The 17,956-nt window shown below is 40.7% G+C and overlaps 2 protein-coding genes across 7 annotated transcripts in view; both read right to left on the bottom strand.

Annotated features, from left to right (window-relative positions):
- The window catches only part of pip5k1ca (phosphatidylinositol-4-phosphate 5-kinase, type I, gamma a), a 51,877-nt gene extending 40,896 nt beyond the window's left edge, over positions 1 to 10,981 (bottom strand). The window contains exon 1 of one of the 3 annotated variants that reach the window (XM_078259318.1): positions 10,553 to 10,981. In XM_078259318.1, coding sequence (XP_078115444.1) covers positions 10,553 to 10,685 — 133 coding nt within the window. In that variant the 5' untranslated portion in view covers positions 10,686 to 10,981. The remainder of the gene's footprint in view (positions 1 to 10,552) is intronic. The other 2 variants (XM_078259319.1, XM_078259320.1) reach the window with 2 other exon arrangements.
- Positions 10,982 to 12,466: 1,485 nt separating this feature from the next.
- gpx4a (glutathione peroxidase 4a) overlaps positions 12,467 to 17,956 on the bottom strand; it is a 10,630-nt gene continuing 5,140 nt past the window's right edge. Inside the window, exons 1-7 of one of the 4 annotated variants that reach the window (XM_078259323.1) lie at positions 17,420 to 17,634; positions 15,424 to 15,518; positions 15,172 to 15,316; positions 14,376 to 14,527; positions 13,595 to 13,619; positions 13,254 to 13,313; positions 12,467 to 12,806 (exon numbers count right to left, since the gene is read on the bottom strand). In XM_078259323.1, coding sequence (XP_078115449.1) covers positions 12,774 to 12,806; positions 13,254 to 13,313; positions 13,595 to 13,619; positions 14,376 to 14,527; positions 15,172 to 15,316; positions 15,424 to 15,518; positions 17,420 to 17,485 — 576 coding nt within the window. In that variant the 5' untranslated portion in view covers positions 17,486 to 17,634 and the 3' untranslated portion in view covers positions 12,467 to 12,773. Of the gene's footprint in view, positions 12,807 to 13,253; positions 13,314 to 13,594; positions 13,620 to 14,375; positions 14,528 to 15,171; positions 15,317 to 15,423; positions 15,519 to 15,713; positions 16,329 to 17,392; positions 17,635 to 17,956 lie in introns of those variants that run through there. The other 3 variants (XM_078259322.1, XM_078259324.1, XM_078259325.1) reach the window with 3 other exon arrangements.

Here is a 17,956-nt window from a genome sequence, read left to right as displayed (position 1 = left end):
AAATACATTCACACATCATAAACTGGTGTGGTGGTACCGGGAATCATCCTCAACCTTCTCCCTGAAAAGGTCCCAGTCCTCCGATTGACTGAACAAAGCGGTGTGCACAAAAGGGGGAAAGCTGCTCCGTCCTCTGCTGTCAGTGCATATCATACACTTTGTGTAATACAGTGAATGTGTGGCAGAAGCAGGGGCTGGAGAGGAAAGCTTTTCACTATGCCAAGTCATCCATTAAGATCAATGGCATCAGGCAAAAGCAAGCAGGCTTAATAAAAAGCTTCCTGCCTTCTGCTAGCTCAAAAAACATCCCTTTGAGACATTTGGCGTGGAGCTTCGTGATGAGCAATGCACAACACAGTCTGCATACAGAAAAAAACTGCTGCTGAGTCCAAAAATAAGAAGCTTTATTTACAAGGGGAGATTTACAATAGGGCTGCAAGTAATTATTTTCATTATGAAATGATCTGTTGATTCTTTTTTTTATTGTTGAATAGCAGAAGGTAGTGAACAATGCAGATCACAATGTCCTCCTCATGTCTTCAAATTCCTCGTTTTGTCCAGCCAACAGTGAAAACCCCAAAGATATCGGCTTAACTTTCATAGAAAACAGAGAAAAGCAGCTAGCCTTTTTTTGTTACAGCTTCTTCAATACAAAGATTTGCTTTTCTCAATGCAACACTGTATCATGTTTTTGGGCTGTTATTAAAATAATAGAAATAAAAAACAAAACGAAATTAAAAACACTTTGGGACATTTGAGTTTGAGCTGCCACTGAATGACTGATTATTCACCAAGTTCCATAGTTTGTGAGCTAGGATGCCATTGCATACAAATTGAACAAAAGCTTTTCAAGCAAGAAACTTCAGCAATAGCACTGATTTTCCTTTCCTTTAAATCCGAAAAAAACAAACAAAAAAAAAACAGAGCAAGCACCACTGATTTTCTTAAGACAACAAACCTTTGCAGAGCTGTAAAAACAACACAATTTATTCCAAAACAGACCAACAACTATCAGTTTTACACCGTTTCAGAGCTGGGAAAACTACACACAGACACACTCGCTCCCATAACTCCAGTTGGCCAGGCTTGACTGTGGTTCATCCAGACAGACACACACGCAGACCGAAGGCTAGATGCAAATCCAGTTAAATCACGGTCACTATTACTTTACTATTACTAATCCGAGTGCCATTCTCTCCAGGCTACTACACTAATTGTCTGGATTATCAGGATAAAATGGCAACAATGCAAGGACAGGTGGAAGTCAAGAGACCATCTGTTTTTTTAAGATGATTGTTTAGGCATTTTAGGCCGTTAGTTCCTCAGGACAGATGAAGACATGAAAGGGGAGGGAGAAGGGGAATGACATGCAGCAAAGGGCTGCAGGGCAGAGTTGAACCCACAGCTGCTGGGTTGAGGTGTAAACCTCTACATATGTGCGCATGCTTTACCAACTGAGCTAAACCAGCCACCGTCTGGTTGATTTTCGGGGTTGCAGGCTGTCTCTGCTCTCCTCAGTATTAGGGAAAATGCAACCGTAAAATACTCTATTTCTGTTCAAACGGATGATTGCAGGGACTGGCTGTATTCTGTTTTATAAAGAGGTGAAAGGATGACAAAGATCTTCGGGTAAAAATACAAACATCATTAAAATGCCACACCTGCCAGTACTTCACCATCCAAATCCATCTATTTATCATTCTAACTGACAATGAGAAGTGGATGAAATGACTGTCTTGGCAGTTACTGACAGGAGCGATGAGCTCCAGCCTGAATCTCGCTGCTGTTCAGGAGAGGCTGCGACAGTTACATCTTCATTTCACACTGTGGATCGGACTAATGGAACAGGTGGGTATGAAAGTGTATTTTTTCCTTGGAGAGGCTTGAAAGCTCAGCAGACTTTGAAATGGAAATTTAAAAGTGCAGAGATGCAAAAGAGGTTTTGTTAGCTGCTCGGCCAAGTCCTGACAGAATAGTATGAGCACCATAGTGATAGTAGCTGTGTTTTACACACACACACACACACACACACACACACACACACACACACACACACACACACAAACACGTGCATACACCTCCAGAAGTCAATATAACAGCGATTCCTGACCGTCAGCTATGCAGACATCTACTTGTGTGTTTGTGGGAATGTGATGCCTGCCCACAGTGTGAGTCAACATGTAGTCTGACTCAGTACAAATCCACAGTCCAGAGTTGTAGTAATAGTCACAATGGCAGTAAACATTTTCACCTGGCTTAATACCACTGGATTGGTATGCCAAGAGTGTGTGTGTGTATATGTGTATGTGTGTGTGTATATGTGTATGTGTGAGTGAGTGAGTGAGTGAGTGAGTGAGTGAGTGAGTGAGTGAGTGAGTGAGTGAGTGAGTGAGTGAGTGAGTGAGTGTGTGTGTGTGTGTGTGTGTGTGTGTGTGTGTGTGTGTGTGTGTGTCCTATACTCCCTCAGGGAGGTCTTGCTGCTCCTGAAGGGTAGCAGCAACCCGGTTCTCTGGGAAAAGGTAAAAACAGCTCAGTGCTTCCAGCAAAATCACACACAAACACACACAAGTGCTCAAACTCTTATGCAACTTCAGTATGTTTTTCATTACTGAGCTCTCAGATCAGAACCACCGAGCTTAGTAAGCCTCGCTGAGCCTGTAAAATCCAGTCAAAGCAGAGAGAAAAAGGTCCTTTTACGGAGATGAGAGGAGAGGAGAGGAGATACTGGTAGGGAGTCATACAAATAAACAGCATGTTGATCAGCCTGACTTCGGACTGGTTTTTTAGAGTACTGACCCTGACAATCGCTACATACATTCACCAACAATGGCAGAAACGTTGACTTAAATTGCTTCAAGTTGACCATGTACCTCAGTCTTTAAATAGGGGTAACAGTCTGCCATTATCCAAATGTGTTGTGGTATTGCATTTATCCCAGCATGCTTCTTAGACACGCTAAATTTAGACATGCTATGCCACACAGGCCACCTCTGCAGGCAGCCATCTGAATGAACACTGATGCAGATGATCTGGCTGTTGTGTAGCAGCCTCAGGTATACTGTACGGTTGGTTATTCAGCAAGGTGTACTCTCTATCGTTTACCATCCTAGCTACAGAAAGCTGCCTCTATCTCGTATGCACAGTTTGAGGCTGCACTGCCTGTGGTTTTAAAGAGAAATCATTTTCACAGATATGATAGGCCCAAATGAATATACACAGAAAAACTGCCTTGGCCTTTTTGTAAAGTACAATGCAGCAAATACCACAGCATGCAGCTTCTGATTTAGCTCAAAACTTTAGAAGAAAATTAAGCTGGAAAATGAAGTTTCTTCTCCAAGCTGGCCACAGAATTTCAACAAATGAAGGAATATATCTGTGTGTGGAGACCCTGGGGAGTGAAGAAAGTATTTTTCCATATTGTGCAAGGAAAGCAATAATCACACACTGATGGGATTTTGGAGCAGAACATTTTTCAATTTAGGTGCATCACTAACACCACAAGAGCCAGAATTACCGAAGATTTGCACTGCACTTTCTTTCAGTTTGTGTTTACAATGTGCATGTAATTAATTCCCTATAAGAAAGCAATTATGTACTCAGAACTAATATATAATTGCAACATCTTAAAAACACAATTAAATGGATTAAACAGCATTGAGATCAGCAAGCTCAGAAAAGAAAATCCAAAATGCATACTGAAATAGAAATAGTCATTAATAGGGTTGGGTATCGTTTGGGTTTTTTCCGATACCGGTGCTAAAACGATACTTTTAAAACGGTGCCTGAACTGAAATATATATAATATATTTATAATGTATATAATATAAAATATAAAAAAGGAGCACAAAACGACAGTTGGTGACATTAAAGAACGGTTTGTTTATTGCTAAGGCCATATGGTCAAAATTAAATGATTGATTAATAATGTAATAACAATAACTTACAATGACTTATTTCACCAGTAAATTGCTGGTAAACGACAAAAACAAAGCCTAGAAATCTAGATGCACCCTAGCAGCAGCAAATGTAATTTGCAGCCAGGGTCAGTCTAGCAACTCTCCGTTGGCTTGCGAGCTGGAAAAACCAAATTCTGGTGAGGCCAATCGGTGGGCGGACTAAACATAAGGATGGCAGAGTTGCGACAGTTCCCTGGAATTCAGGAATTCCCTGCTACTTGAAAACAAAGAAGATGGCTGCTGCTGCTGGCGAACAGCAGTCTTTCAAATCAGCTTTGGCCGCGACTCTGGAAGACTCGGAGTTAAGCACTTAAGTCTTTCTTAAAAAAGGAAGATGTGTTCGGAGTTTTGCCGACCGGATACGGCAAAAGTTTAATCTATTAACTAGCGTTGCATTGGTTGGCTATGAGTGCAGAGGGAATTTGAAAGACAACCGTTTATCCCGCCCCTCGGCTTGAGCCCTGCCAATGGTGAGTTCCCAGAACCAACATCTTGATGTGGGTCCGGCTTGTCAGGCTAACAAAAACAAGCACCAGATGGGAAAAGGGTATTTTACAATAACTTTGAATGCACCACAAAGCTGGTGAGTTTCAAGTAAACGCAGCGTCTGTGTTGTTTTTACGACAACGGCAGCTGTGGACTGTAACAGTCCACAGCTGCTGTCCTGGTGTTGGAATCCTCTACAAGGAAATACACTTTACACCGTTTAACGTTAGCTGTAAGCATTTTAACCATTGTGTTTAATCCAGCTACTAGCTAACGGTAACGTGGGAAGGTCTGTATCCGGAAACAGTGTGAGCAGGTCAAACTATACTGTGCACTACAACCTTCCCTTAATATGGCTGTGCATGCAACCCTTCCTTATATGCATAAAGGACAGAAGTCTACTGATTATATGTAAGCTGTTTCTCAGATGACAGGCGACGAGCTATGCTTCCACATAAGTATGCCTATTTAATAAATAAAATGCTCGTCACTACAGTAGGTACAGAATAAGTCAGAAACTAGGTGAAAAAAAAGGTGGGAAAAGCTAATAAATCTTCCATAGGGCAATAAATTCAACACAGAAACCTTTTGTCAACTAGTCCAACACTGATTAAAAAAAAAAATTAGTTGTTGGTTAATAATTTTTGTTTTGTATGATTATTTGGGGGCTTTTCCCTTTATTTGATAGTGACAGTGGATGGATAGGAAAGGTAGGAGAGAGATGGGGGATGACACGCAGCAAAGGTCTGGAGGTTGGACTTGAACCCGGGCCACTGCAAAGGACTCAGCCTACATGGGGCGCACGCTCTTACTGGGTGAGCTAGAGGTCACCCCGTTGGTTAATCATTTTAATCAATTTTCTAAAAAGCTTATGTGGGGCTTAACTCAGCATCCACTTGACGAGGTCACCAGTCTATCACAGGGCTGACACACATAGACAAACATATTGACTACAGGCAATTAAGAGTTTCCACTTCACCTAACATGCATGTTTTTGGACTGTGGAAGGAAGCCTGAAGGAAACCAACATAGGCACAGGGTAAACATACAAACACAGACAGGCTCCAGCTGGCTATATTAGCTTTGAACCCAGGTCATTCAGTGCTACATTGGCCCACCATGTGGCCAAAATGGTAGCTCCCCTGACTGATAATGAGTCGGTACCACTACTGTCACAGCCGCTCCACGGTACCAAAGCTAGCTCTGCAATCACCCAGGTTCACAACTGCTAGGGCTGGGTATCATTTAAAGAATTACAATACCTGGACCAATACCCTTAAAGTGACACCGACACCAATAGAGTACTGCATACTTCCGTATTTTACACATTTATTTGTATGAGACGCCACAGGCGTGTAGTGTAGCCATACTTTTGAATGTTTTGGTGGCATCTTGACACTGCCAACTCCATCAAATACACCAGGCTCGACCTCACCACACCACAGACTGTATGGGTGGGTTGTAGCTGCAACGGTAGTGATTCAATCACACATCGCAATAAATCGAAGAATGCTTTTGGGTACAAAAAGGATCAAATGGAGGTATCGTTTGTTTGATACAGGGTTATTTCGGTTGACACCTTAAAGGTATCGAGTACCGATACCCAGCCCTAACTACTGCTGCAGTGAACATTTATCCAAATTTCTTTGTACCAGAATAGGCCCAATTACTAAAGCCCCAAGCAGGCACCACTCATATTCTAATTCTATGTGGGTGTTTAAGATGACTTTGAGAGCTTTATGCTTCTGGTGACTATGAAATAATAATAGCCTGCACAGTGGGCATAGTAACTCTCTTAATTGAAAACAGCAGGTCCCCTCTGAGGGGAGCCAAAGCAGTATGACACTGCAGTCATGTAAGTGTAAAACTGAGCCTGTGGCACATATAACCTTTTACAGCTGCAGAGTCACCACAACAGAAGAAAATAGAGCCTAGAATTCTATATGTCTCTCCTCCCTATCTGTGTATCTACCTCCTATATAACGAGCCCCCCCCCACTCATCTTCCCAGAAGCTATCACTCAGAAAAAGAAAAACCCTGGCCAAGCACAAGGGCAGAGAGTGGTAGCCCTGCAAACTCTCTGTGGTGTCTGATAGCTACTGTAGCACACATCCCCCACTTGCAGGCAAAATCAGCAGCATGTAAGACGTAACTGAACTGCGTCATCATCTACGCAACATAATATGACATCAAATAACCTGGCTGAGGTTCAAAATCCTAAGCAAGCCCTGTGCAGTGGCCACCGGGATACAAACTGATACTGGCACACACAGCCACAGAGGGAGAAAGAGAGAGACATTGCAGAACGAATGAGGAGAAAGCAAATAGATGGTAAATTCCACAGAAGGCAACAACACTTTTGCCTCCGTCAGCAATTCTGACAGGCCTTGCCAAAAGCGGAGAACAGAAAAAAACACAGAGGGGGAGGACTGCTGGGTAGTGACATATGAGTGGCTGAGCCAAGGGAATCACTCAGGGAGGAGAGGAGAGGAGAGGGGAGGAGAGTTGAAGGTGAAAAGAGTTGAGTATGAGTGTTGGAAGAAGATAAGTGAGATTAATGCTCTCGTGCTGACAGGAGACTATAGGGACAAACTATGACTGCCTGAAGACTAAATGCTCAGTCAGATATTCAACAGTCAGCTGTGACACCCACACACCGCTTTGTATTCACACATTCAGAGCAGATGAGCCGAACAGCTCAGCCTACAATTACACATAAGCAAGGTCTGACAGTAACCAAGTGTTATGTGAACATCTACAGTACCATCTCCAGGAGCCAATGAGAATCCAGTAAGACCTCTTCAGCTGACATTTCCATTCATCCCAATTAACCAGTGCCAATACCAGATTGTTATTTCACTGCCATAGAAATAAACACAATCCCTGGGTTTAACACATATTAGCTGAATAGCCTTTAATGGACTGTCCTTTTAAGACACTTCACCGACAGATGTTGCATGGGGATGGGAGTCATAGTGTGATGCATACATTCCCCTCCCTGCTGCAGGGCTTATCAGACGAACTAGCTTAACCCACAAAAGCTTTGTGTTAACGGAGGAGACACTCACAATATATTCTTTATATTAGCAATACAAAAAATAAGATTGACAAGTTCAATCTAGGTTCACCTTTTCTGTGCTAATGAACTCAAACAGTGATAGAATCTATGATAGAGCATTGTGTGTCTGATAATATCACTCACTTGGAGCTGAGATTCTGCTCCATTAGCTTACAACCCACCCAGTCTTCAGCTCTGCAGTGATACATTTTAAACTGCACACATATCATATCACAATTCTTGTATTTTGTATTTATCTGTATTTAAGCTCTCACATGTTTCACAGACTGCTTCTCAGAAAACGTTTGATTTTCTGTATATTTTATAGTATAATAGCGAGTAGCTTGGGAAGTAGAATAACTCCTTGTTTGTTTCATTGGACGACTTGATGCAAGGTATCGACTAGACTGGCTTTTTTTAATGGAACCTTAAGCACTCACTGCCCTAATAGCATACCGTATCAGGCCAGGACCACATTGATGATGGGCATAATTGAAATATGCCTTGCCACAGTAATATTGAAAACCAACTCAACATACAGCACTGGCTGTTTCAGAGATGAATAAAGCTGAGGTTAAATGGGGTAACAGGGTTACATTTCATTTTACACAATTCATTCAGGTCAAGGTCAGCACTTGTCTCACCAGGGACAATGAAAATCCCTAAATTGTCCATGACCAGTGAATGAAGCATGAACGACTGCTGTTGGAATCAAGAGCCCAACATTGAGCTTCAGGCAGTCGTACGTGTATTTACAGACAAAGCCACATCCATTAGTATACTTTAAAGTCATCACTTGGCTATATCAATACCATTTTTATGTTGATGATGCAGCCGTTTACCATAATGCTCACCCATTAGCTTGGCTAATGAACAACTGCAACTTGGTTTGACCAGTCCCTAAATGCATGTAAAACTAAATGTATGTTGATTTCCAAAATGAGAACTGATTACCTCAATTTGAGACATATCATTATCAAAATGTGACCATTATCAAAAGTGCATCATTTACATTTGTTTATTCATAAAGCCATTTTTTCTCACAAGGAAATCTTAACAGAATCAAACTTGTTCTACAGATTAACTATAGCAACAAAAAATAAATACAGCACTTGGGAAGCATATCCATCCTCCTGGTATAATTTACAACAGATTTTTATAAACATGATAAATCTTAATTGAAGTCCACAAGCTGAGCAACAGCTGACAGAAGGGTACTTACTGAATATCAAAACATACCTCCCTCATCTCTCATCACTGATACACACACATGCAGTCTGTAACCTTATGACAGCAGCCAAAGTAGTGACAAAGCAGCTAAAGGCCCTGACACACCAACCCGACGGCTGACCGTCGGCAGAAAAGGCAGTTGGACTGATCAGTCGGCTCCCTGAGGTCCAAAAAGTGCCTTGGAACACACCGAAGCGACGCCAACTTGAGCGTACGTTCTGCGCATGCACAAGACGTAATACAAAAAATGAAAACCGGAAATGACGAACGCGTCACGTGGGTCTGGCTTCTCCAGCTGACCGATAATGGCGGCTTGTTCGAAATACGATCTCGTATTTTACGAAAATAGTTCACTGAAACATGTTTCTGAAAACATTTCAGAAACATTTCAGATTTCAGATCGACAAAGGTCAGTTTAAAAGATTTTCGTCAGATTTTGAGAGGCGCCCGTCACTCATCCCGCGCCATTTCCGGGTTAGCACTCCACCAATCAGATTGGTCAGTGAGTCTGACTGCCCGCCCTCCGACCCAGCAAGTCAGGTCGGCCAAAATGAAGGCCGACGGCCCCTCCGACGGACGACGGCACGGAACACACCAAACAGACTCGAGTCACCGACCTCGCCAGACTGTCCAACGGCCGATTATCGGGTTGGTGTGTCAGGGCCTTAAGTACACTCGACTAAAAGAAACTGGGATTAAACAACTCTGACTGCACTACGCTGAGAAAACTCAATCAAAAAATCATAAAAAATCAATTTAAAAAAAATGAAGGCTGATATTATATATAAGGATATTTGAGAGTATTACGTGATTTACATAATTTTTACGTCATGGCCTCAACTGCTAATAGGCCTTTTAGACGAAGTACATTTTTTACTATGTCACAGTAGGAAAAGTACAGGTGTAAATAATAAAATGAATTACTACATACTGTGCATGATGGCTCACTATCATACTGTCATGACCATTGTTAATGTTATTAGTAACAACTGTTCCTACTGTAACATGGAAATGGCTGCCGAGAAAAAGGTATTGTGTCTTGGTGTCAATTAAAAAGAAACACTCAAAAGATAAATTTAAATATTATAATATCTGGTCCAACTGCTAAGTGTCTCAGCATGTCACAGTTAGCCATGGTGGCTGCGGTCTGTTCATCAGCCCTCCTCCTTGCAGAAATGTGGATTTGCTGGCTCCAGTAAATACCAAGATGGTGGCAAATGGTAAACCCAAATTAAGGCTTTAATGGTTAAATAATATATAATATATAATGGGGGATATTCATGTTTTTCTACAGCCTGTAGGTGACAGGTGGAGATAATTCTAGGTGCCTAAAGCTGGAAAAGGCAGGGGAGGAAGGGGCTAACAGAGATTTTGTTCCTGGAGAGAAGGTGGTCATAAATCCTAGCTACACCCCTTGCTCTTTATATATGTTAAGACAAGACAGTAATTATAAATGCAGCTATACTATAACGTTATACATATCATGTTACCCTTCCAATATCGAGTCATTTCCTAGCCATGGTTTGTTGTGTGGCTGACTGACTAGACACGACTGTAACGTTACCAACATAAATGCACTACATTTACACACATTATACACATTATATAACGTTAATATCTAACTTTACCTGCTGCTTCCCTCATCCATTCAGCTAAGTTAGCTCCTAGCCGAACGTTAGCTTACCAATTCCGTGCTAGCAAAGATGAGTCGGGACTTTCTGGTCACAGTAACGTTAACATTAGCATCAGATGGAAATGGATGTCAGGGTTATGAAATAAACATTAAAGGCGGATAAGGTTTATATAAAAGGCGATAAAGTACCCATGTCTGTGGCGTCCATCCCGTAGCTAACTCCAACGACGGTGTCCCCATCATCGGATGCTGTGGCCCCGGATAGCGGGCTCCCGTCCCTGGCCTCGGACAGCCCGACCGCTCCCTCGGCTGCTGCTTCCATTCAGCCTCCCGGAGGAAAAACAGGCAAGCCCTCCGTATGAAAGACTCAGAGCGACGGCGCGATCCCGGTGAGAGGAAGGACACGGTGTTGTTTGATGTGTAGCAATAATCAAACGGAGGAATATGTGATAGTTATCCGCGACGGTCCCTTCATCTGTGCGGTGTTTCCTTACGACGGCGGAACAGGGTCCGCTCCTCTCAGGTCGATTGCACCGCACTTGCTGCTGCTGCCTGGTTTTTGTGCTGGACACTGTGTCTCCCTCTGTAGGAGGCCGAGGGATCTGCAGCCAGGAGCTCAGCGTGTCCTCCTGGAGGCTCTTCATCACATGCAGAGGTCAGCTTGAACTGGTGGACGCCTGAGTGGTTGCGTTACATTTACACGGGCTCTCAATCCGTCTGGTGAGTCAACACCTCTTCGTTATATCTTTTACTTCATTTGTGCTCCAAAAACGTATACAGAAACAAGTAGGCTAGTTGTCAGCTAGAGAGATGGTTAACTGGTCAATTGGGTCTCATGCTGGCTCTGGCCTTTTGACTTCTGCATCTTAATCATACAGTTTTTTATGTACATTTTAAACATCTTATATTGCATGTGTGTTGACAAAATGTATTAGGTTTTTGGCTCAAAGCAAATATATGTATCATAACTGTGCCTGTCATCTAAGTATTGAGTTGCTGTACTATGAATCCAATCCAACGTATGCCAGGATCCTGTTTGTGGACTTCAGCTCGGCATTCAACACCATCATCCCGGAACTCCTACATCAGAAGATCACCCAGTTCTCAGTGCCTGCCTCCACCTGTCAGTGGATCATCAGCTTCCTGATTGACAGGCAGCAGCATGTCAGACTGGGGAGCATCTCATCCAAAACCTGGTCCATCAGCACTGGAGCTGACCTTCCCTCCATCCAGGACCTGTGTCTGTGTGTGTCAGGAAAAGGGCAGCAAAAATCTCTGCAGACCCCTAACATCCTGGTCACAAACTGTTCAAACTCCTTCCCTCTGGTAGGCGATACAGGGCACTGCTCGCCAAAACCAGGCAACACAAAGTCAAAGTCACAAAGTCACTCTGTTGAACGCTCAGAAATATCCCCTCCCCGCCCACACTGTAACACTGAACAAAGTCAATCAACACTGTTCTGCTCATCTACCTCATGTATATTTTCAGTCTTACAATTACATAATTGTTATTAATATATTACCATTGCACTGAACTGCCTTGCACTATATTTATATTAAAATCTTAAATCTCAGACCATACTAATATTGCACTATTCTTTATTTAAGTTCTAAATTCTATTGTATTGTTATACTGTATACTTAACAGTACTTTTTAATATATTTCTCACTGTCCTTCTGTTTTTTATTCTGTTAAGTGAGTGTTGTACTTAGAGAGCAAAGATTAACCGGAGTTAAATTCCTTGTTTGTTTGCGCAAACCTGGCCAATAAAGCTGATTCTGATTCTGATATCCAAAAGATAAGACATGACATGATACATTTTTCTACCCAGAAAAAAACAAATCTGTTTCATTTTAAGCTCTCGTGCTCACGCATGTGCAGTTTTCTGACACATACGCTTTCATTTTTCATTGATTTCCTGTCTTTTTTTCCCCTTTCTTTTTTACCATTTTCATTATACAGAATGAAAGATCATTGTGCACAACAATAGCTCAGAACTAAACACATCTCTTCTACAAACAACACCAAAAAGATACAATATAATATAACTTGGAAAATGCCACTGTTTTCCTGACAGACAAACATTACAGAATAGAATATCATTAGAGCAAAATTGTAGTGCATTTTATTATGGAAACAATGCCACACATTAATCTACTAACACCATTAATAATGTATTTGAGGATCACTTCTCTCCAGAGAGCCAAATAAATGCAAGCTTGGTCATCCTCCCAGGTGGTTTGCACGCCATTTTCATCAGGTCTGCTCTGTCTGCCATGCAGGTTTATGAACAAACCGTCACTGGTCTGGGGTGGACCCAAACTATATTCACTGGCGCTTGGAGAGGCAGAGAAAGGAGCTGAAAGGGCAGAGGATCAGTAAGTGAGGCATCGATCATCCATTAGGCGTTTACATGTATTGGGGAAGATCCTTCTCCACCACCTGGAAAGAAAGCAAGAGTAGAAGTTGACATCCATTGTCTGAATGAAAGTATATTAACACCTGGAGAGACATCATAATAAACACGTAGTATGTGGAGTTACAGCTATAGTAACATACAAATCTTGCACTGTTTTTGTGTGAATTACGGACTAGAAATAATGTCAGCTTAGTGTCCTCTCTCACTCTTTCCTTTTTGAATATTCATTCAACTTATTCATCTCATCTGCTTTAACTTATTCATATTCACAACAGCAGAACTTTTTTTTTCTGTACACAATGTTATATCTGGACAGTAAATAAAAAGATGTGTACAAAAACGGAAAAAAACTCTTCCCAGTGTCACCAGGCCTCTGAAGAGAAATAGCCACATGAGATAAATATAAAGTGTGCTACAGTCAAGATATACACACTACAGTATCCGTGGCAAAGGAAGAAGTTTGTACATACACTGGGATCATCCAGGGGTCCATATCTCTTCACTACCTGACCCTCTCTGTTGATCAAAAACTGAAGAGAAAGAGGAAACATAGAAAACTCAAAAACAGTGAAAATGAAATTCATGAGCAAAGAATTATTTTCTGTTTTATTTTAAGAATTAAAAACTTGTATGGTACACATACAGGCTTCTTTCAATAAGCATTCTGTACGCTATTTGTAAACACACTATAGAAAAAGGGCATGTGCTTAGCATTGATGCACAAGAATACAGTAATAGATGATTCATGTCCAGCTCTATCAACATTGGTGGTGTCTAAATACATAATAAATAACTGATATTAAATATTTACCTTGGTGAAATTCCACTTGATTGTACTGCAGGAATTAAAAAAAAACAATCATATGTTAGAAAATAATCACTGAGTAGTAGTTTGTAGTGTAACATGTAAACATATACACTGTATATATAATACAATTAATACAATTAAAATAACAGATAAATAAGAACATGTACATCTCAGCACAATCTTCCAAAATTAGTGAAGTGAAGTGATTCAAATAAGAAATTCCCATGTTCAAAAAGGAGTAGGAAGGGGCGCCCGGATAGCTCAGTCGGGAGAGCACGCGCCCATATATAGAGGTTTACTCCTCGACACAGTGGGCCCAGGTTCGAGACCGACCTGCGGCCCTTTGCTGCATGTCTCTCTCTCCCCTTTCATTTCTTCAGCTGCCCTGTCAATAAAGGCCTAAAAATGCCCAAAAATATAACTAAAATAAATAAAAGGAGGAGGAAGAAGTTCAAAACAAAAACTTTTCTGGTCATACCCCCTTTTTCTATTTTTATCCTCTAGTTAAATACAAAACTATTTTATGCCTCACTTATTTATACATGTTTAAGTGCACATACACTGTATATCTACTTACCTACCTTACACACATTTACAATTTTTTTTTCTTTTTCTTTTCCATCTATCTTCTTCGTTTCCATCTATCTATATCAAACCGAATAATAACACTACGATGGTCAATAATTGATTTAGGGGGTCTGGCTCCATTTGAATCAAAAACATATTTACCAGTTTGTGGATGATGTCATTATAGTATCAATATGCCTGTAATATCACCACTTACTTTCCCATGAAGCCTTTCCCGTTAGGCTGGTGTTTCAGCCACTTCCACAGAGGATGAGCGGTGTCCCCGTTCACATTAATCTTACTGAACATGTCAAACTGAGCGTTGTAGGAATGGGCAAAATCCTTGATCTGAGTTTCGTTGCCGGGCTCCTTCAAAGTAAAACAAGTTGAGAGAAATAATTAATATAACTGGTCAGCACTATTTAAGCCCCGTGCAAAGTGCCCTACTAAACCAATGCCGATAAAGCCAAAGTTGGCTTCATTTACAACAACATCAGGGTTTTAGCCAGCCCCCAAGGAAAAACACCAGCACCAAAATGATAAGAATTGAGAATAAAAATAGCAATTCCAATCCTCTCCAAATGTGTTTAGGAGCAATTTACCAAATAACCGTTGAACAAGCAGAACATAAACTTGAATATGAGAGCTAAACTCAGTTGTATCTCCAGAGTCAGTCTGTACTGAACCCTCCCGGTGATTGTACCGGCAGTATTTAAATATTCATATTTTTTTAAGCAGTTTTGTTAATGTTGGTTTTATTTACATTATATACATTTTTGTTTATCAAATTGTCAGAAATAACAGCAAAATGCATCGATTTTTGTCAAATAAGGTAACACAGACTCATTGCCTTTTTATATGCGGACCAATCACGCTTTCTGTCGTTTCCCCGTAGATCGGATATAGGATTCATTTGATTTGTTGATTAAAATGTGACAATGTTTATATAAAAATTCAATTAAATACTAATTCCAAAGAAAAAACAAACAAAACAACATTTATAAGTAACGTACCTGGTTCCCAAATTGGTTAGAAGGGAAGGCAAGGATGCTTAAACCTCTCTCAGCGTACGTAGCGTGCATCGCCGCAAACTGAAAGTAGTTTACTGGGGTTTTGCCTCATTTAGAGGCAACATTGGTGATGATGACAACATTCCCCCTGAAAATACAAAGAAGCACACATACATCATTTTTGGTGATGGTAGGTTTATGTATTAGGATGCGCATGTAGCACATTTAGGGAAATAATATGTCTTAGAAATGAACCTGTATTTTTCCAAGGAAACCAAATTGCCATCAATATCTGTTGCTGAGAAGTCATAAATAGACGTGGCCGTCTGCCAGTCCTCTGTCGGAGCAGACTGTAAAGGGAGAAAAAAATTGAGTGATGGGAGCTTACTTTTAAAATGCACATAAGATAACAAGCTATATATGGTTTTAAAATAAAATAAATTAAAATAAAATAAAGAATACATCCAATCATTCCACAAAATCTGACATTGTCCAAAAGCAAGCTTCAGTACTGCAACATAAGTTCTCCTCTCATTTGTTCCTACCATAGCCTGCAGCAGGACAGAGAAGAGGACAGTGGACCCTATCAGGTGCATGACTGCCCTTCAATAAGATCCTCTGAAGGCAGAAAGCGTTCAAATCTGGAAACCCCCTGAGCGGCTTCAGCTACACCCTCACTGTCACACCACAAACCCACTACTGGGAGAGAGCACACGACCTGCTGTCCTCATATACAGGGAGCGGCTGATCATTAACAGAATTGATCGGCTGTGATTCTCCAATAGGTCCCTCTCTGCTGCTGACTAAATAAATCCACATCAGAAATGCACTTGCAGTGCAGTCCACAGTCCACAACCTCATCAAGAACATTGACTCCTTATGAAAGCTAAAATGTAGGCCATGTGGGGTTGAGCCTCATGTGACCAGGGCAAAGGCCAACAGTCTGAAGAAATACATAAACTCATTATTTAATGTGCTTAATATTGGAATGAAAAACAAAAAGTTACATCAGTGAATGAGCACACATAACCTCCTAAATATTACCCCATCATTAAAATCCCCAAAACACTTGTTCATTCTACCACATAATCACAATCTGGGAAAACAACAGAGTTGGTGTTTCAAGCAATTACAAAATACTAGTTTATGTAACAGCTCTGTACCTGCCCATGTACTTCTCCAGAACATTTAGCCTGCAAGTACAATAGGGTAATACAGCAGTAGAACCACCAGGCAAAGCATTGCACAACATAGGCAACACACAGTTTCAACACACAATTTTCTGGCTACGTGGGAATCCTGCTTCATGGCTTTGGCAAATGGTTACAATATACACATTACTCCATTAAAATCTTTACAGATACTTTACTGTATGATCAAAATATACAATTAAGTAAACAAAAAAATATTGTCATGAAAATGACAAATGAAATATGTTTTGAGAGGGAAAGTAATGAATATTGTCAATTGAGGATATGGAATAGAGACAAAACTACTTCTAACCAGGAGTCCTGTATTTTTGGTGAACTGGTTTACAAAAGGTGGAAAGTAGGCTACCTAAGTACATTCCTACTCAAGTACTGTATTTATAGACAACTTTCACTTGAGTACCTTCACTTTTAGACTACTTTACACTTCTACTCCACTACATTTATTTTTCAGACACATAGTTTCTAGTTTCTTTGATATTTTATTATGATAGTTTGTGAGATTTAGTTGCCTAAAGGATTCTGGTAAGCTTTTTTTTTTGCTTATATAATACAATTTCAGTTCTAAACCCTCTCAATGACTGTACATGTTGCTGTATTTCTAAGACTGATAAGCCTATCAGCTGATACCAGCAGACAGATGGAGGGTGCTGATCCAGAAACATCCAGTGTTACAAACCACACTCATATGTACCTTTTTCACACTGCAACACCCTCAGTTAGGTAATACGCAGTATACTAAAGTGCGCTGCCTGTGTAACGTTAGTGCACCACCAGGCGGTTGAACTGGAACTGGATGACAAAGAGTTGGTTTTCGGACGTGTTATGCAAAGTCACGAGTATTTACATATACAGACAGTATCTTTACCAAAAACTCATTGTTGATGTAGAATTGGTGAAGGAAAACCAGTGGTTGTTACAATTGTCGATAATAGCCTGACATCACTGTTTACGCAAATTAGAAATCACAGCAGCAAGCACACCACACACATACCAAGTACTTTACTTTACGTTACCGTTGGGGATACAATCAAGTACAGTACCATCGTTAGTAGTACTCCACTGCTCGCCACAGCCCCAAACGTCAAAATAGCAAATAACGGCCTCATTTTTTTTTATATAGGAGAGGCACATTTATTTAAATATAGCTGCACTATAGCGGCTAATTCCCATAGACTGTATATATATATATGTTACCCCCTTACTAATTCCACACGACTCCGCCCTGCGGTTTGTTGTGAAACAGCGGTGGGTGGGCACCGGAAACAGGAAACAACGACACCGTCTGAATACAACCAAAGAATTTCTAATATGGACGTAGACGGGCTTTGATACAATCATTATTAAAACATATATTATTATTATTATTATTATCACTGTTATTATAGCATAACCTAATGGTTATACTTATTTTTATTATTATTGTTATTTGTATTATTATTATTATTATACAGACAATAATGCAAGTCAAGTCATAGTATTTTGTCAAACTCCACCCACATGTGACGTCATCAGCTTGCGTCAATACAACGTGCGTCGCACATCCATGGTTTCGTCGCTGTGTCAGTGATAAATTAACA

This window comes from Sander vitreus, chromosome 9 (genome assembly GCF_031162955.1).
Source record: "Sander vitreus isolate 19-12246 chromosome 9, sanVit1, whole genome shotgun sequence".
Classification (NCBI taxonomy): Eukaryota; Metazoa; Chordata; class Actinopteri; order Perciformes; family Percidae; genus Sander; species Sander vitreus.
Note: the sequence above shows the minus strand (reverse complement) of the source record. Positions and strands in the feature narration are given on the sequence as shown.